The 20,542-nt window shown below is 44.0% G+C and overlaps 1 protein-coding gene across 4 annotated transcripts in view; it reads left to right on the top strand.

The window, feature by feature from the left end:
- The first annotated feature begins 2,209 nt into the window (after positions 1 to 2,209).
- RBL1 (RB transcriptional corepressor like 1) overlaps positions 2,210 to 20,542 on the top strand; it is a 41,451-nt gene continuing 23,118 nt past the window's right edge. Inside the window, exons 1-11 of one of the 4 annotated variants that reach the window (XM_075846464.1) lie at positions 2,210 to 2,552; positions 7,249 to 7,382; positions 7,505 to 7,705; positions 11,667 to 11,731; positions 11,876 to 12,004; positions 14,335 to 14,480; positions 15,179 to 15,228; positions 15,854 to 16,040; positions 16,547 to 16,713; positions 16,792 to 16,904; positions 20,244 to 20,347. In XM_075846464.1, coding sequence (XP_075702579.1) covers positions 2,382 to 2,552; positions 7,249 to 7,382; positions 7,505 to 7,705; positions 11,667 to 11,731; positions 11,876 to 12,004; positions 14,335 to 14,480; positions 15,179 to 15,228; positions 15,854 to 16,040; positions 16,547 to 16,713; positions 16,792 to 16,904; positions 20,244 to 20,347 — 1,467 coding nt within the window. In that variant the 5' untranslated portion in view covers positions 2,210 to 2,381. Of the gene's footprint in view, positions 2,553 to 7,248; positions 7,383 to 7,504; positions 7,706 to 11,666; positions 11,732 to 11,875; positions 12,005 to 14,331; positions 14,481 to 15,178; positions 15,229 to 15,853; positions 16,041 to 16,546; positions 16,714 to 16,791; positions 16,905 to 20,243; positions 20,348 to 20,542 lie in introns of all 4 variants that reach the window. The other 3 variants (XM_075846466.1, XM_075846463.1, XM_075846465.1) reach the window with 3 other exon arrangements.

Genomic DNA, 20,542 nt, shown 5'->3' with positions numbered 1-20,542 from the left:
GCTTAACCCGGTTTGCTAAAGAATAATTTCTGCAATAAACCTATAGGGTCAAAATGCTCACTATACCCCTAGATAATTTCCTTAAGGGGTGTAGTGTCCAAAATGGGGCCACTTCTGGGGGGTTTCCACTGTTTTGGCACCGCAAGAGCCCTTCAAACCTGACATGGTGCCTGAAATATATTCTAATAAAAAGGAGGCCCAAAATCCACTAGGTGCTCCTTTACTTCTAAGGTCTGTACTTCAGTCCAGTAGCACACTAGGGCCATGGGTATTTCCTAACACTGCAGAACCTGGGCAATAAATATTGAGTTGCGTTTCTCTGGTAAAACTTTCTGTTACAAAAAAAATGGATTAAAAATGAATTTCTGCAACAACAAAAAATTTAATTTGTAAATTTCACCTCTACTTTGGTTTAATTCCTGTCAAACGTCTAAAGGGTTAAGAAACTTTCTAAATGCTGTTTTGAATACTTTGAGGGGTGAAGTTTTTAAAACGGGGTTTGTTTTTTTGGAGGTTTCTACTATATAAGGCCCTAAAAGCCACTTCACAACTGAACTGGGCCCTGTAAAAATAGCCTTTTGAAATTTTCATGAAAATGTGCGAAATTGCTGCTAAAGTTCTAAGCCTTGTAACATCATAGAAAAATAAAAGGATGTTAAAAAAATGATGTCAATCTAATGTAGACATGTGGAGGATGTTAATTAGCGACTATTTTGTGTGGTATAACTGCCTGTCTTACAAGCAGATACATTTACATTTAGAAAAATGCTAATGTTTGCAATTTTTCGCGAAATTTTGGTGTTTTTCACATTTAAATACTAAATATATCGAGCAAATTTTGCCAGTAACATAAAGTCCAATGTGTCATGAGAAAACAATCTCAGAATCGCTTGGATAGGTAAAAGCATTCCGAAGTTATTACCTCATAAAGTGAAACATGTCAGATTTGAAAAATGAGGCTCTGTCCGGAAGGTCAAAAGTGGCCAAAGAGGGAAGGAGTTAAAGGAGTTGTCTCCTCAAAGACAACATCTTTTAGAAAGTGCACCCTGGGGCTATTAGCTGGTCACCCTGGGTCCCGTTCCCAGCAAAAAGTTCATTTTTTTGGGGGGAAGCCACGGCCAGCCAGTCATTTCCCCTGCTGCGGCCTCTGCAGGGGAAATACAGTATTATATGCTGGCCATTCAGATGACGGCTTAAATCCGCTCGTTTGGCCGTGCTGCAGTAATACTAATATTTAAGTGAATAGGAGAAGAGCTACAGCAACCCAGCACGTCCGCTATACTGCGACCGGAGCCATCTGTTTCCAGCCCCGACCACCACTGCATAACATCCCGCGCACGGAGAGGTGCGCAGTAACGAGGGGTGCCCATGACCGTTCCTTATTAACCATTGTATACTGGGAACACCCCACAAGAGCAGCCATTTTGGAGATGCTCTGACCCCGTCATGTAGTCATCACAATTTGTCCCTTCTAAGTCGCTGAGATCCTTACACTTGCTAATTATTCCTGCTTCCGGAACTGACTGTTTACTACGTAATATATCCCACCACTTGATAGGTGACATTGTAACAAGATAACCATTGTTATTCACTTCACCGGTCAGTGGTTTTGACGTTATGGGTGTTAAGTGAAGCGTCACATTCCCCAACATGGCGAATGGAATTCAGCGCAGCTACCAAATTACGACAATTTATGTGGATCAGTCACATGAGGTATGGATTGAAAATCACACCCCATTTTTTTTTATACAACTAATATAAAATGAAAGAAGTGTCAGGGAAGATTAATGGCAACGTGGTGAAGAACATTTGTTTAAATGCACAAATGCATTGACAAAGCTCTCCAAGTCTTATTTCTCCCAGACATAATGTGCTGCCCCGGCGGTGAACAGACAGGAGGACAGACGAGCTGTTAAACTCCAGCAGTTGGGGAGCTACAACTCTCAGCGTAAGATCTGAAAACCGAACTACAGGAATTCCATCCCCAACCTCGTTGTAAAAACAAACTGGACTTTTAATTTTCAGAGAGACTACAACTCCCACAATGCATTTCACTGCGACCATGAAATTCATCCGCCACTCAGAAAAACGTGCTCTGTGCCCCTATATTTATCCTCCTTATTGTCTGTTATAGGCGCTAAACTCTGCGTCTTCAGAGGCAGCGACAGGTTCAACGAAAGGCGGTCTAAAATCGAGGTCTATAAAAATGTGTTGAACTACAGCGGAGGGATACCGCACAAAAGTAAGGAAGTGATCCTGTCAGTTTTCGCGCCTTTTTGGCAGCGCAAGGTCTTGTGGGAAGGAGGTTCAGTGTTTGGATACCAGGAGTTCTGGGGCTTGGGATTTAATTAAAGCCGGGAGAGGACGATCTCGACTCCGCTATGCAGAGAGTCGAGGCTGACCCGGAATCCTCCAACTCCTCGGACGGAGGGCCCGGAGAGCGGGTGCGGGAGCAGCTGGAGAGTTTGTGCCGGGAGCTCAACTTAGACGAAGAGACAGCGGCGGAGACTATGAGCAACTTCACCAAGACGTGGAGCACGTACAGCCTGGAGGTGAGGCAGCTGCTGGAGGGGGAGGTCAATAAAGCGATCAGGGGCTACCTGACCACTTGTAAGGTGTTGAGTGCAGTACTAGTGATGATTGGGGGGAGGGGTGACTGGGGCAGTACTAGTGATGATTGGGGGGAGGGGTGACTGGGGCAGTACTAGTGATGATTGGGGGGAGGGGTGACTGGGGCAGTACTAGTGATGATTGGGGGGAGGGGTGACTGGGGCAGTACTAGTGATGATTGGGGGGAGGGGTGACTGGGGCAGTACTAGTGATGATTGGGGGGAGGGGTGACTGGGGCAGTACTAGTGATGATTGGGGGGAGGGGTGACTGGGGCAGTACTAGTGATGATTGGGGGGAGGGGTGACTGGGGCAGTACTAGTGATGATTGGGGGGAGGGGTGACTGGGGCAGTACTAGAGATGATTGGGGGGAGGGGTGACTGGGGCAGTACTAGTGATGATTGGGGGGAGGGGTGACTGGGGCAGTACTAGTGATGATTGGGGGGAGGGGTGACTGGGGCAGTACTAGTGATGATTGGGGGGAGGGGTGACTGGGGCAGCACTAGTGATGATTGGGGGGAGGGGTGACTGGGGCAGTACTAGTGATGATTGGGGGGAGGGGTGACTGGGGCAGTACTAGTGATGATTGGGGGGAGGGGTGACTGGGGCAGTACTAGTGATGATTGGGGGGAGGGGTGACTGGGGCAGTACTAGTGATGATTGGGGGGAGGGGTGACTGGGGCAGTACTTGTGGTGATTGGGGGGAGGGGTGACTGGGGCAGTACTTGTGGTGATTGGGGGGAGGGGTGACTGGGGCAGTACTTGTGGTGATTGGGGGGAGGGGTGACTGGGGCAGTACTAGTGATGATTGGGGGGAGGGGTGACTGGGGCAGTACTAGTGATGATTGGGGGGAGGGGTGACTGGGGCAGTACTAGTGATGATTGGGGGGAGGGGTGACTGGGGCAGTACTAGTGATGATTGGGGGGAGGGGTGACTGGGGCAGTACTAGTGATGATTGGGGGGAGGGGTGACTGGGGCAGTACTAGTGGTGATTGGGGGGAGGGGTGACTGGGGCAGTACTTGTGGTGATTGGGGGGAGGGGTGACTGGGGCAGTACTAGTGATGATTGGGGGGAGGGGTGACTGGGGCAGTACTCGTGATGATTGGGGGGAGGGGTGACTGGGGCAGTACTCGTGATGATTGGGGGGAGGGGTGACTGGGGCAGTACTCGTGATGATTGGGGGGAGGGGTGACTGGGGCAGTACTAGTGATGATTGGGGGGAGGGGTGACTGGGGCAGTACTAGTGATGATTGGGGGGAGGGGTGACTGGGGCAGTACTAGTGATGATTGGGGGGAGGGGTGACGGGCAGTATTAGTGATGATTGGGGGGAGGGGTGACTGGGGCAGTACTAGTGATGATTGGGGGGAGGGGTGACTGGGGCAGTACTAGTGATGATTGGGGGGAGGGGTGACTGGGGCAGTACTAGTGATGATTGGGGGGAGGGGTGACTGGGGCAGTACTAGTGATGATTGGGGGGAGGGGTGACTGGGGCAGTACTAGTGATGATTGGGGGGAGGGGTGACTGGGGCAGTACTAGTGATGATTGGGGGGAGGGGTGACTGGGGCAGTACTAGTGATGATTGGGGGGAGGGGTGACTGGGGCAGTACTAGTGATGATTGGGGGGAGGGGTGACTGGGGCAGTACTAGTGATGATTGGGGGGAGGGGTGACTGGGGCAGTACTCGTGATGATTGGGGGGAGGGGTGACTGGGGCAGTACTCGTGGCGATTGGGGGGAGGGGTGACTGGGGCAGTACTAGTGACGATTGGGGGGAGGGGTGACTGGGGCAGTACTAGTGACGATTGGGGGGAGGGGTGACTGGGGCAGTACTAGTGACGATTGGGGGGTGGGGTGACTGGGGCAGTACTAGTGGCGATTGGGGGTGGGGTGACTGGGGCGTTACGACTTTTTATTTGGGGTGGGGTTGCATTTGTTGCGACAGAAGTGATATAGTGGTTGGGCAGGGTGATAAATGGTGTGGGGCATGGAGGAGGAGTGACTGCGGGTGTGGTATGGGGGGCACATGTGCACCAATTGGAAAAATGGATTACGTTAATATAAAAAAACATTGGAAGTGAGATGAAGGGATTCCATATACTTATTATAAGAGGTAACCTCTTTGTTTTCTCCTGGGGTTGGCGGCTCTGGATGAATGTCGCTGGTTTAGAAGGTTTTACACTAGTGAATTCATAGATGGGGCAATTGTTCGTTGTAGATGACACTAAACACAAGGGCCGCACCACTCACTTCTAAGGCTATGTGCACACGTGACCAAAAACGTCTGAAAATACAGAGCTGTTTTCAAGGGAAAACAGCCCCTGATTTTCAGACGTTTTTTGAGCAACTCGCATTTTTCGCGCCGTTTTCGTGGCGTTTTTTACGTCCGTTTTTGGAGCTGTTTTCATTGGAGTCTATGAGAAAACGGCTCCAAAAACGTCCAAAGAAGTGTCCTGCACTTCTTTTTACGAGGCGGAATTTTACGCGTCGTAATTGCCGTACGACACGTAAAATTACGCGCCGTGGGAACAATACAGCGTTATACCCATAGAAAGTAATGGGCAGATGTTTGACAACGTATTTGAGACGTATTTTCAGACGTAAAACGAGGCAAAAAACGCCTCATATACGTCTGAAAATAGGTCGTGTGAACCCAGCCTAAGGGCCGGATCACACCCAATTTTGATGCAGTTTTTTAGTCTGTTTTTTTTTTCTTAGTCCAACACAGGAGTGGGCACAGAAGAAAAATGCATCAGTGTTTTCCTTTATATCTCGCTTTCCTTTTGGCTCCAAAAACGGCACCAAGTTTGTATGTGTGACCCTGTCCTAAGGAGCGTCTCCGACTACTGCTGGTCACCGGGAACCTCTTGAGGATGTCAGACCTCCATATAGCTATATGCGAAGTTAGGCTGGATTCACGCGAGCATGTTCGGTCCATAAAGGACGGAACGTATTTTTCCTCCGCAAGTCCTGGACCGAACCCACTGCAGGGAGCCGGGCTCCTAGCATCATAGTTATGTACGACGCTAGGAGTCCCTGCCTCTCCGTGGAACTACTGTCCCGTACTGAAAACATGATTACAGTACAGTTGTACCGCAGAGGGGCAGGGACTTCTAGCGTCGTACATAACTATGATGCTAGGAGCCCGGCTCACTGCAGGGTGTTCGGTCCGGGACTTGCAGCCGAAATACGTGACGTCCTTTACGGACTGAACATGCTCGTGTGAACCCAGCCTTACTGTCTCACAGGACAGTCTCTTTAACAGGGTCTTCCCAGATCAGGGTGGATTCCTGGAGTATTCCTTCACTTGGAAAATGCGGATATTTCTAATGTAATTATTCTTGAAAAAGACTGTTTCCAGTGCAGCGGCCAGCTCCCCGCCCCGACACCGGTCTTCTAGATAGTGACATTAAATCACAAGACCATAATGACCAATCATGGCACAGCCCTGTAACGTTAAATCCTGGGTCTGCCCAGGTGGCAGCTATTTTGCTCACTTCCCAATCCTTTATAAATGGGTGTGGTGCTGTTTTTGGAAGAAAGAAGTCATGTCTTCTAATCCTGAACAATTCCTTTAACGGGGTCTTTTATGAAGACCTCCCCTGTCCCTATGCCCTATTAGGGCATATGGATGTCATAGAGTGGGTGCCCTTTCTGAGGCAGAATGGAGAGCCGCTCTGGCAAACTGCCGCGGCCACTGCAGGGGAAATGTCTGGTGGCTTCCAATGCCAAAATCACTGGTTTGCCGGGAGACAGCTCCCATATATAGAAGGAGTTGTCTGTAATGAGACAACCTGTCAATAGATGTAGCAGCAGGGTGTTCTAAGGTCGGATTCTTACGGGTCGAATACGCTGCATAAAAACTGCGCTGCGTATCAGGCCTGGAATCCACAGCACCTTCTGCCGAAAAAGCTGCACTACTGGTTTTTCGAACTGGATTTCCACTGTGAAATGCAGCACTGGGGGGGAAAAAAATCTTCATACTTACCCCCTCCCTCTTTTCTGCATGGAGTCAGACCTCCTGGGATGACGTTGCAGGCCAGGTGACGCTGCAGCCTGTGATTGGTTGCAGCGGTCACATGGGATGAAACATCATCCCAGGAGTCCGGGCTGTAGGAAGAAGCAGGGCGTTCTGAGTAAGCCTGTTTTTTTTGTGGCGGAAGACGCATCACTTGGTTTTCCGTTGCAGGTTTTGCACCCCCGTTGAATTCAATGGGGAAAACCTGCAACAGAAAATCAACAAACGCAGATAAACTGACATGCTGCGGGTTTAAATTCTGCACCGCAGGTCAATTTATTACGGTTTACGCTGCATTTTTTTTCCGCAGCGCGGCATGGGATTTTCTTAATCTCATCCACTTTGCTGCTACTGTAAATGCTGCAGAAACTCCGAACACAATTCCGTTGTGGAAAAATTCTGCAACGTGTAAATTAGATTACTTGACTTCCCATTTTCTTTGCTGGTACTATATTTCTCCTCGGATTTGCAGCAGGCAAATACACACCTAATATGCATCGTGTGTATGTGGCCTAAATGTTAATGTGCAGTTGTAGTAATTTTTTTGTAATTCGATTCTGAGAATTAACTTTTTGCTCATTTTTCTTTCTATATATTGAATCACTTTTGTTTATCTCACAGGGAGAGGTGAAGCACTGGTTGGCATGCGCTTTATATGCTGCATGTCGTAAAGGAATTATCCCAACTGTTGGAAGAGGTGTCATGGAGGGTAATGGGGTGTCACTTACCCGTATTCTCCGCTCTGCCAAGTTGAGGTGGGTTGCCCTCATTGCCCCCCTTATAAATAGTCTGCTTTATTTGTATGTCTTTTTTTATACAGAATATGACTTTTTAGTATACTGAAATAATGGGCTCATGGTAAATATCTGTTCCGCAGTTTAATACAGTTCTTTAATAAAATGAAGAAATGGATGGACATGTCTAATCTTCCCCAAGAGTTCAGGGAGCGAGTGGAACGGCTGGAGAGAAACTTTGAGGTTTCTACAGTCATATTCAAGAAGTTTGAACCAATATTCATGGATATATTTCAAAACCCCCATGAAGAGCCTCCAAGACTGCCAAGAAGCAGAAAGCAAAGGTAACTATACAAGCTAAAGCCCCATGTGTTGTTTTTCTAGTTGGCGATTTGCTCATTGCAGACTTAACCTTAACCCCTTGAGTACCCAGCTCATTTTGGCCTTGAGGACCAGACCCATTTTTTCAAATCTGACATGTATCACTTTATGTGGTAATAACTCTGGAATACTTTTACCTATCCAATTGATTCTGAGATTGTTTTCTTGTGACATATTGTACTTTAGTTTAGTGCAAAAATTTTTTTCGATAAATTCATTGCTTATTTGTGAAAAACACCAACATTTAGCGAAAATATGAAGAAATTATGATTTTTCCAATTTTTAATGCATCTGCTTGTAAAACAGATAGTAATACCACACAAAATAGTTACCAATTAACATCTCCCATATGTCTACTTTATGTTTGCATCGTTTTTTGAACATCCTTTTATTTTTCTAGGACGTTACAAGGCTTAGAACTTTAGCAGCAATTTCTCATATTTTTAAGAAAATTTCAAAAAGCAATTTTTTTCAGGGACCAGTTCAGTTCTGAAGTGGTTTTGAGGGCCCTATATATTAGAAACCCCCATAAAACACCCCATTTTGAAAACTGCACCCCTCAAAGTATCCAAAACAGCATTCAGAAAGTGTTTCAACCCTTTAGGCGTTTTACAGGAATTGAAGGAAAGTAGAGCTGAAATTTTCACATTTCATTTTTTTTTACAAAATTCATATGTAATACATTTTCTTCTGTACCACAGAAGGTTTTACCTGAGAAACGCAACTCAATATTTATTGCCCAGATTCTGCAGTTTTTAGAAATATCCCACACGTGGCCCTAGTGCGCTAATGGACTGAAACACCGGCCTCAGAAGCAAAGGAGCACCTCTTGGATTTTGGGGCCTCCTTTTTTCAGAATATATTTTAGGCACCATGTCAGGTTTGAAGAGGTCTTGTGGTGCCAAAACAGTGGAAACCCCCAAAAGTGACCCCCATTTTTTAAACTACACCCCTCAGGGAATTTATCTAGGGGTATAGTTAGCATTTTGACCCCACAGGTATTTTGCTATATTTTCTGGAGTTAGTCTGTGAAAATGAAAATCTACTTTTTTTTCTGGAAAAACATAAAAATTTCTAATTTTTGCAAGAAATAAAGGAGAGAAAGCACCCCAACATTTGTAAAGCAATTTCTCGCGATTACGGAAATACCCCATATGTGGTAATAAACTGCTGTTTGGACCCACAGCAGGGCTCAGAAGGGAAGGACCCCCATTTGGATTTTGGAGCTCTGATTTTACTGGAATGGTTTTCAGTGCCCTGTCACGTTTGCAACGCCCTGGAGGGACCTAAACAGTGGAATCCACCCAAAAGTGACCCCATTTTGGAAACTATACCCCTCAAGGAATTTTTCTAGTGGTATAGTTATCATTTTGACCCCACAGGTTTTTTGCTGAATTTATTGGAATTAGTCTGTGAAGATGAAAAGAGACTTTTTTTTGGAAAAAACACAGAATTTTCTAATTTTTATAAGGAATAAAGGAGAAAAAGCACCTCAACATTTGTAAAGCAATTTCTCCTGATTACGGAAATACCCCATTATGTGATAATAAACTGCTGTTTGAACCCATGGCAGGGCTCAGAAGGGACGGAGCACCATTTGGATTTTGCAGCTCAGATTTTGCTGAATTGGTTTCTGGGGGCCATGTCGCATTTGCAGAGTCCCTGAAGTACCAGTACAGTAGAAATTCCCCAGATGTGATCCCAATTTGGAGACTATACCCCTGAAAGAATTAAATTAGAGGTGTAGTGAGCATTTTGAGCCCTCAGGTGTTTTATAGATTTTATTAGAATTGGTCCGTGAAAATGAAAACATTTTTTTTTTCCAATAACCTGTAGATTTAGCTCAGAATTTTTCATTTCCACAAGGAATACAGGAGAAAAGACACCCCAAAATGTGTTACACAATTTCTCCTGATTACGGAAATACCCCATATGTGGTTGTAATCTGCTATTTGCACACACGGCAAAGGTCTAAACGGAAAAAGTGCAATTTCGTTTTTGGAGTGGAGATTTTACAAAATTTGTTTTTTACGCCATGTTGCATTGCGCTGAGGTACCAGTACAGTGAAAACTCCCGAGAAGTGACCCCATTTAGGAAACTACACCCCTCAAGGAATTCATCTAGAAGTGTAGTGAGCATTTTGACCCCCCAAAGGTTTTGCAGAAATTAGTGCACAGTGGATGTTGCAGATTGAAAATTGCCATTTTCCACATATATGCTATTTCAGTGCCCAATGCGTTGGGCCCAGCTTGAACCACTGGAGACGTACGCCCCATAAATTGTTAAGCGGTTCTCCAGAGTACGGTAATACCCCATATGTGGTCATAAACCGCTGTTTGGGCACACTGCCAGGCCCAGAAGGAGCGCCATTTGGCTTTTGGAGCGCAGATTTTGCTTGGTAGTAGTTTTGTTTAGTGTTTTACTGGTGTTTCAGTTTATAATGTGGGGGCATATGTAATCTGTGCGGAGTACATACATTTTTTGCGTGACACACTGTCGTTTTTATTGGTACCAAGTTTGGGTACATGCGACTTTTTGATCACTTTTTATTCCATTTTTTTTGGAAACAACGTGACCAAAAAAGGAAATTCTGCCATTGTTGTTTATGGTATTTTTTTTACGGTGTTCACCGTGCGGGATAAATAATATGATATTTTTTTAGGTCAGGCCGATACGAACGCGGCGATACCTATTATGTCTAGTTTTTGTCTTTTTTTTTTTTCATTTTTTTTTTTTTTTTCTAATTATAAAGGGCTTGATCAGGGAAACAAGGCGATTATTGTTTTTATTACGGTAAACTTGTATGTATTTATTTATTTATCTAAAACTTTTTTTTAACTTTTTTTAAACTTTTTATTTCACACATACTAGGGGACTGGAAGATCTGATCTTCTGATCCCCTGCACAATACACTGCACTACTTCTGTATGTACTGATGTAGTGCAGTGTATTGTAACTGTCACTTTACAACTGACAGTTGAGCCTATTACGTCCTGCCTTGGGCAGGACCTAATAGGCTCCCGTACCTGGCAACCAGGAAGCCGTTGCTAGGCTTCCTGGTTGCCATTGCAACCATCAGAACCCCGCGATTTTTCGCGGGGGGGGGGGCAATGGGGTGCAGAGGGAGCCCCCTCCCTCTGTATCAATCACTTAAATGCCGCTGTCGCTATTGACAGCGGCATTTAAGGGGTTAAACTACAGCAATCGGAGAGGACAGTGATCGCTGTAGTTGCAGTGGGATGTCGGCTGTATATTACAGCCGACATCCGATGAAGATGGAGCGAGCACAGCTCCTGTGCCCGCTTCATCCTCAGGGCGTTACTATACGCCCATTTTCAGGAAGGGGTTAATAAAAATAGTGTTTTGTTTTTTTACACCGCTTTCTCTGATCTCCTCACGTATCTCACAGAAGTGAGGAGATCAGAGAAAGTGACAGGAGCTTTCTCCTGCAGATGACGTCACAGACGGCTGTGATTGGTCAGTCTTCGGAGACTGACCAATCACAGCTATCGCCGGCATTGGGGACTGCTAATTGGTCCCCAGGCCGGTAGCAGAGACGGTTAGCTGTCAATGACAGCTGCCGCCGCTGTTCTGTCACTATGTGATTTCACATAGTGACAGTTTATTCCTGCGCCGTAATAGTACGTCGAAGGTACGCTGGAATAAGTGGCCAGCGACGCACTATTACGTCGAAGGTACGCAAGGGGTTAAATCCCAAATCACCGGATATTTTAACCCTGCCTGGAATGCCCCATAACTTTCTGTAATCCTCTATTGACGCATAAGAGCATAAAACTCAGGCCTCTTGTGGACTGCTGCACAGGACCGTTCATTGTATCTCCGTTTTAGCATTGTTAAAATGTTTCAGTTTAGTTGTTTGTTCGGCAGTACTAATCTATGCGCTTTTCTTTTTGCTTTTTTAGGAAATTGCAGTGTAATGTTAAAGATCTCTTTAACTTCTGCTGGACATTGTTTGTGTATGCCAAAGGTGAGTGTAATTCTCCAGTATCCTAAGGAAACAAACTGACATAAATCAACAGCATAAACATTTTGTTAGAGTAACTGCACTTTCATCAAACTTTTGATATGTCTTTTTAATCTTTTTGGATTTTTGTTGTTTTGTTTTTTTTAGGCAATTTCAGCTTGATAGGAGATGACTTGGTTAATTCTTACCACTTGCTTTTGTGTTGCCTGGATTTAGTATATTCCCACACCTTGCAATGCCCCCATAAAGATGATTTGCTGAATTCATCATTCACAGGTAAGTGGTTTCTGGTTCGTTTGCTATTGCATTCAGTCTTTATCGTTTCACGTATGAAAATAAGTTCAATTTCTAAATAGAAATCTGTCAACCGGTGGTTCTGTTAGCATGTGTATACAAACATTTGCACACTTTAGTTTTCTCCAGTTACTGTGTAATATGCCTCAATGGGGCATTGTAGATAAGTTGGCCATATGTATTTTGGCAGGATTGGCTGAAGATCTAATTTGTATAAGACTTCGTTCACATCTGCGTCAGGGCTCCGTTCCGACGTTTCGTTGGAGCTCTCCGTCGGAACGGAATGTTTCCATCACCATTGATTTAGATGGTGACTGATCCGATGCCAATGGTTTCCGTTTGTCTCCCTTGTACAAGGGTTCCATCGTTTTGACGGAATCAATAGCATAGTCGACTGTCATGCAGATGTGAACGAAGGCTACGCTAGATGCAAACAAAAAACAGAAACACAGTGCATCAGCCGACACAATGGTGAGGTAAAGAGAAATAAGGTAAATTATGCTGACCTGATGGTGTTGTGCTCACAGCACAACATCCACTGAAGTGATGTGCAGTATGCCCGGTTCGGGCTGTAGTTCCCAATGAATTGCAAGCTGGGTTCCAGTCAGGATAGAGATTTTATCCAGAGATATCGCAGAAAGCAATGCAGGAAAAAACCGAATACACTCCCTGGCACAGTAGGGAATCTACACATTATTATCCCTGTGTATGATAAAAGTAAGAAGTTCTCCAAAGTAATTCCAAGGATATTTATATGCACATGAATGATGACGCGTTTCGAGGCAGAATTGGCCTCTTCATCAGGTAGTTCATTACCTGATGAGACCTGTACGGCCTCAAAACGCGTTTTTCATGTGCATATAAATATCCTTGGAATTACTTTGGAGAACTTCCTACTTTTATCATACACAGAGATAATAATAATAATTTGTAGATTCCCTACTGCGCTAGGGTGAGTATCTTTTTTTTTTTTCCTGCATTGCTTCCTCTAATCCTGTATAAGGTGCTACGAATCGTCCCGTATTTCCCTTGACATCGGGGATTAGTCACGTTGTATTTCAGCATGCGCAGTACCTTCTTCATGCAGGAGACCACTTAGGCTCTGTTTACACTGCTTTTTTGTCCTCCGTTTAACATATATGCAGGGAAAATATCCCAACATATATGTTACACGGAGGCTATGAGGGATGCCTAATAGTGGCGTCAACCACCAATAGGCTATGATGGAATCCGTTCAATAGATACGTCGTTAAAAGGTGACGGAAGAATTCATGACGTATCCGTTTAACAGATGTCAAACTCTTATGACCCCTTTTTATGACGTATCTATTAAACAGATACCACTTTAGCCCATGGGTGACAGCTGCCACTGTTGGGCATTCATCACAAGCGTATGTCAGGTAGCTCTAGTAACGTAACTGTCCGTATATGGATAGTTATCACTGGAGCTTCCTGATGCAGCAGTCTGGATGACCTACATGCCTGCCTGCGCAGTACCTCTGGGATCCAGAATACTGTTACCTGCAGGACAGCCCGACAGCAAGAACTTCAGAGCAACTGGAGTCCCTGGCTGCTTTTGATCTCCGCCCAGGTAAGCTAGGTCCTAGGATGTGCCTACCCCAAGGAAGTCCCCTTTGCTTCGACCTAAAAAAAGTGAAAGTGGAATAGTTGGGTGGCCATATGGACTAGTGTTACCGTAGGTTCCTCAAGAAGAAGTAATCAGACAGACTGCTTTGAAGATGTTAGAAAATGATTGTCATTTTCCTTTACTAGGGATAGTCCCGCTGACCTAAGTGGCTCCACTGGCATAGCTTCCCCAGGCCTGCATATCAGATCTGAAAGCAGCCAAGGACTGTGGCTGCCTGAAAATTGTGATAGGGCCGCCGCACGAGTGGCTCCCACAGAGGTGACATTGGGAGACAGCGTTGTCAGAGTCTGCGGGCAGGTTGGCCTATGTTACATCACTGGAGCTTCCCGACGCATATTTAATATAGGCCTGGGGCCCCAAGGCTTTAAAAAAGAAAAAAAAAAAGGTATACCAGCCAGATGGAGGCCAAAAGGACACTCTTTTGGCCTTCCACAGGCTAATGGAGCTTTTCCCGACGTACACCCTTAAAGTAGGGAAGAGACATGTTGTGAAAACCGCTTTAATAGCAATTAAAAACTTTGCAGCATGGAACAAATAACCTGACTTGTCCTTCTCCACATCTTGCGTTTTCATCTGAGGCCTTGTCATATGTTGACTTTATTCTATTTTTGAATGATTTTAGTAAAAGCTAATCCTTCATTTTGTTTTCTTATCCAAATAGCAGAGCTGTCAGATTTTGGCAATTGTGGTGAAGATCCCCCGTGTATCATCAGTACGTTATGTGACCATTACGATGGTCTTGCAGTAGAAGCTAAAGGAATAAAGCAACATTACTTCAAGCCTTATATATCCAAACTGTATGATAGAAAGGTATGGTTTACAAACGCTAACTACTAAACAATAATCGAAGGGTTATTCCCACCATAGATGTGCAGTTCTCTCCGTTCACTACTATAAGAGTTGCTTGCACAGCTGTATCCATAAAACCGAATAAAGCGCCACCTTTCAAATCATTTTCTGCCTGGATAAGGCGGCCACCTCACCAGGCGGGAAGAGTGTGTTGGGGGACCCCCATACACTAATGGGTATAGATCTCAGAGTTGGGACACGTGTATATATAAGACATTAATGTTGTATAAAAGAAAGGAAGGTAGGATCCAGCGAAGTGTAGTGGTAAAAGGAAAACTCAGTTTCCACTTTATTGAAAGTGAGCGATAAAATAAGGAACGCAATACAAGGTGGTCTAGATGGCAGAATGAGGGAGCCTACGCGTTTCGATCACGGTCTGTTCTTATTCATGGCTAGTTCTCACTAATGTCGTATCTCATGGATATGCCGTAAATGTTTTGTAATGTGAATACCCCTTTAAAGTAGTGGTAGTCACTAGGGAGTAGTTTTAGGAGCTTACTTACTACACATGGATTTACTATGAAGTTCAATTGATCTGTTTATAAGGATACTCTACACAGCTAAGTAACCCAAAATTATGAGATACATGAAACTGGTGCTGTCTTTACATTTTAATTGGGATTTAATTTTGTTTACATTGATTCTTAAATGTTTTTCAGATCATAAAAGGAGAATGCTTTCTGGATGTTTCAAGTTTTACAGACAACAAGTATGTACATATAATAGTTTTAAATATGACTTCTGAATACCCTTATTATGCTGGCGCATAAGTAAAAATATTTGTTAGTTTTATATTTATTTTATTCTGCATCAGGCCACGTTCACGGATTTCATCCTGGAAAGCCACAGTTTAGCTCCACTGAATTTAGGATGGGGCTAATCTGTGTGTGGATCCACTGGCCAATCCTCGGCAGAAATCTATTTCCGCTGCAGATTATCTTTAAAAAAACAAACAATGTATGGTGTGAACATAGCCTTTAGGGGACGTAGTCATTTTCTAATGAGAATGTGTGCATTCTATCAAGAGGCATGCTGCTGATGTATAGATGTGCTAGGCTTGTATACATATGTCTATGGTCATAAAGCAGTGTCTGTATACACTTAATTCCGTATGCAGGAGATATGGATAGGCTGCTGTAAAGTTAATTTGGTTTAATTAAAAAATAATTCAAATTGTAGCACTTTTGGTTCCACATTAATGGTGTCCTGCATGCAGGGGTAAAGCACAAATAACGAAATAAAAGTTGGGTTAATCTCCTATCTGGCACTTATATTTTGTCTTCATGTCTTTTCTTGATATTTCTTAAAAATTCTGCCCTTTGTTTTTCCTACAGTAAAGCATTAAATAAGGAGTATGAAGAGTATGTCCTTACAGTTGGAGACTTTGATGAGCGCGTGTTTTTGGGAGATGATGCAGATGAGGAAATTGGGACCCCCAGGAAATTTTTGACTGAGCTTCCTACTGGCAATTGTACACCAAGGAAGAATTTGGAGTCCAACCTCCAGCAGCATTTTGAGAAGGTAGCCGAAAGCATTTATTTTTCTGTTAGCAAACCGTATTAAATATCTGTGACTAGACCGACGTGAAACCGTAATGTGCTTTCTTGGTAATAATCCTTGAAAATGAGAAGAACTGGCGGAAGGACATCCGTTATGGTTTGAAATTAAAATTTAGCAATCATTGGTTTCTAGCATTAAAGGCAAGTGTGTAAAGATCTTCTCTACTCTTGAAGTAAAGCGGGTGGATTTAATTGTTGACATCTGAATGAGAGCAGAGTGCAAACTTTGATAATGTGAGTTCTGCTTGGTTACGTTGCAGGCCCAAAGCTCTGAAGCTGCACTACTGATTTGTCAGCTACAATATTGTCATTAAAAGGGTTGTCTGGTTTAAAAAACTCATTTTCGAATACCCTATTAGGGCAATGAGTTAATAAAGGGGAGCTCTTTGTTCGGACCTCCACCTGGCAGGTCTCCTTTCAATTATTACTGGTATAATGTTTTGGTTAAGGATATGCATTGTTCCACAGAGACGATTATTCGCTCCATCGACTCCGTTAACTGGTAGACGTTACCTGAAGGAGAAGGAGGAAGTAATTACTCCGGTCTCATCAGCAACACAGTGTGTGATCAAGCTGCAGAGCATGGTGGCTGGACTCCGAGATACCCCCAGCGAACATTTTCTTAATCTCTTCAAGTATGTATACGGTATACGTATTTCATTACACTGCTTTAATAGTGGTTGCCCTGTCTCACGTATTTTGTTTTGCTGTAGATCATGTTCTCGCATTCCTATAGAAAATATACAGAACACTGTGAATGATGCTCAGAAACGGTTTTGTCATCAATACACTCAGCCGTCAGGAGATCAGCCGGGTTCTCATATTGGTGAGTTATAGAAACCATTTGCTTGGAGTACAAACAGTTAATATAAATAAATCTATATAAAAAATATGGTCCTGACACTAGGCATAAGTGTTGGCTCCTCCTATGCAGGTTATACCCCTTTCATAAGGCAGGAGGAATATCCGTTTTAGTCTAGCTAGGTTTTAATTTCTTCTCTTTCCTTTGAGGTAGTGATGGAAACAGGGGTCACCACATCATTCTACATCGGGATTGGTGTCAGCGATGGGCCCCTACACTAGTTGCACATTCCTAAGGGTGCAAGAAAACTTTTTTTTTTCTTTCCATGAATTCTGGTAACCACCACAAGTTCGATGTCCATCAAAGGTGTGATCCTCCATGCACCTAAAAATGACAGAAGAAATATTATTCTCTGTTTTTTTTCTCCCCCCTTCTGTCTTTCTTTGGCGTGCTGGCATCCCTGCATATAGTTATTCCACTTTAAATCCCCTCTCTCTTCTCCCTATTTCTTGCAGAATTTCACATTGTTCCCTGATGGGCCCTTTAGTTTTGTTTTGTGTCTGTGGGGTCCTTACCTTTTCCTGTTCTGCTAGGAATCCCGTGGCCTTTTTATTTTTTCTCTCCAAGAAACTGGAATCGCTATCTAAGTCTGCTTCTTTTTTTGTGTCGGTCGTGTCAATGGTACAAGGTAGTTCTACTCTTTGTCCAGTGTTTGCTTACTCTTGGGTCTGCAAGGCATGCTCTGGATTACACCGCTACATCAGGAAACCTCCTCTTAAGCCCAGTCTGTGGATCCTGCTAATTCTTCATGCCTTCAATTTTTTTGTGTTATGCTTCTCTGGTGGCAAACGCAGCAGCTAATTCTGTGGCTGTGTGTAGCTCTGTTTGGCATATGTCATGGGTAACCGGCATTGCCACCAAGAAGTCTATTATCGGTCTTTTTCTGGAGGTGGACATTCTGGAAAATTCATGGATAAAACCCTCTCTGTAGCAACTGGGAAGAAGATTTTTTTTTTTATTTTTTTTTTCTTCTGCCACTGAATCCTCCTTGACGCTTGCACCCTGTTTAGACAATTCCAAGGGTTTCCCCCTTTTATGCCTTCAGATGGTAGGAGACAGTCTCTCAAATTAGAATACTCTTGGCAGCCTCACTCTCAAACCAGAAAACCAGTCTCTGCTATGTTCACTTTGGCATAAAGGTCTTCCCCCTCGTATGGGAGGGATTTCTTCTTTGCTTTCAGGATGTTTGGCGTGCGCATGTGGATGACACCGAGCTGGGGCTATCAGAGTATAAGATAGCATTCTTGCCCCTACCATCAGAACTGTTCTTTCCTTCACCACCTGGCTCATCCACTTTTTTCCAAGCTATTCGCTTTCCTTTACTTCAAGTCGGTGTTCCAGAATCAGAATGCTTCCAGGGATTCTATTCAAATCTCTTTAATAGTGCCAATGAAGGACTGTTCCTGAAGGCTGTCTGGCACCCAAAGAAATGAAATAGTTTTGTGTGCATTTAGATTCCGTATGGAATCCTTGCGGTGGATGTAACAAGCTGAGTTCCCGTCCTCCATCATGTGCGACGTTTGCCTTCATGTTCCATTGTCAGGTACCACCAGCGTTTCTAGAGATAATGCTGTAGGTTCTCTGCATTTACAGTTTGTCATCCTCCCCTTTTGAGTTTGCCACTGCCTTCCGAGTCTTTACCAAGTTCATTACTGCTCTTACGGTGCTTCTCCGTGCCAGGAGACGTTGTAATGCTCTTTTCAGATCCTTGTCCTAACCTTGTGGAAGTAATGGACGGCTCCTAGACTGGTGTGCTCCTAGCAAGGCATGTTCCCGCAGCGCTTCATTTTATAGCTTATTTTAACACCGTTTTTTTTTACATTTCCAGGTCCGGTTTTAGCTCGTTGGGTAAGCTGCAGTCATAGGGTATTCAAGCGTACATTAGCATTGTGCCCAATTACCTTTCAGACAAGACAGCTTTTCCAGCCTTTGAATCTTGCTGGACACCTTGCAGAGATCTGGTTAGATTGTCCACCAACAGTGGTTCTCCCTATCTCCTTCCCAGAAAATGAAATGTTTGCGGATTCTATTAACGATCGGGTCCATCCAATCAGGTGTAGCGATTCTTCACAGGAATGGTCCCTGTTCCTTTCACTGCTGTATGAGGGTGTTGGGTAAGATGGCCTATCATGTGCAATTTCAATTCTGCCCTGTACTATGGGCGATACTTTCACTTTGGAACAAATCCCCTGCTTCTCTGGACAAAAGGGTTATTTTGCTTCTGTGGATTTGCACAGATCTTCTTTGGGGAGAATAGTCTCGTGTGATTCTACAAGGACAGTCCTTCCTGCGCCTCAAGTGGCTGGTTATCTCTATAGACTTCAGCCTCAGGCTGGAGGAGTTCTGTTCAAGCCCTGTGGATGGAAGAGTTGTCCTTCCTGGAGATAAGGGCTGTTTTTTCTTAGCTGTACATCATTAGACCTCCCTTCCTTCAGGGCCCTCCAGTCAGGATTTAGACCAACAATCCAATGGCAGTTGCCTTTCTGAAACACTAGGGAGGCATTTATAACCACACTGCAATGCGGGGGTCCTCATCGATTCTGCACTGGATGAGGATCACATGCCAGCCATATACCAGGAATGCACAATTGGGCAGAGTATTTTCTATTTTGGGAGGCTGCACCTGGAGGTTTTTCTCAAGAAATGGCAAAAGGGATGGACAATGTGGAACTTCTACTGCGTTCCATCTGAACTACAAGGTCACTGTTTTCATGGCCGCTCTCATGATTTCATGTTAAGTGCTCAAGTTTCTCTACTCAAGCAAGTCAAGGCAGATAGCCTCCCTCCTGTTTAAATTCATAAGAGTGACCTTTTGTTATGCCTATCTCGTCAATCATCTTGCGCATATTCCATGGCCACATAGAGCCTCGGATTGGGTTCCCTAAAAGTTCTGATTTCAGTTTTCTCCCAGGGCCAGGTTACGTTTTGTCTTCAGTTGCTGTGCCATGCAGGCTTGCTTTATCCTACTACTTTTTAAACCAGCTCATTAGACTAGGGGTGCTGTGTTGCCATGTTAACCTCCCCCTCCTCCTCAATGAGTTGGGGGGGGGGGGGGAAATCCCCCACTTCTTCTTTTTTTTTTTTTTTTTTTTTTTTTGTCAATGTAGCTATAAGATAGCTTCTTTTTTAGATACAGCATGAGTTGTAATTTTTATTGGTATTCTGGGGTACATATAAAATATTTATTGCATTTGTATATAAAAAAAAAAAGTTTTTCCTAGAGGGTCCCCCAATGTGGTGTAAATGTTGCAAAATGGAGCCCTTATTATATATGAATAACGTCTCTATCTCTTCCTTTGTCAGACTTTGCTATTAATCGTTGGAAACTGGCAGAGATTCTATACTATAAGGTTTTAGAATCAATTGTTGTTCAAGAAGTGAAGAGACGTCATGGAAAAGACTTGACTGTAAGAAGAGCAACAACTTGTCCTTTTTGGGCTATAATGCTTTAACATAGGCTTGAAATGTTTTCACATTTGACGGGAAGAGGGTCATTTGAGGTCATACTTGGCTCCTTGCTAGTTTACAGATTTGTATGAACCAATTTTAACTGCAGTTGACACTTGAAAATAACCCTCTTGCATATGGGTCACCCATTAGGA

This window comes from Rhinoderma darwinii, chromosome 13 (genome assembly GCF_050947455.1).
Source record: "Rhinoderma darwinii isolate aRhiDar2 chromosome 13, aRhiDar2.hap1, whole genome shotgun sequence".
Lineage (NCBI taxonomy): Eukaryota > Metazoa > Chordata > Amphibia > Anura > Rhinodermatidae > Rhinoderma > Rhinoderma darwinii.
This window is presented reverse-complemented; position numbering and strand designations above follow the sequence as displayed.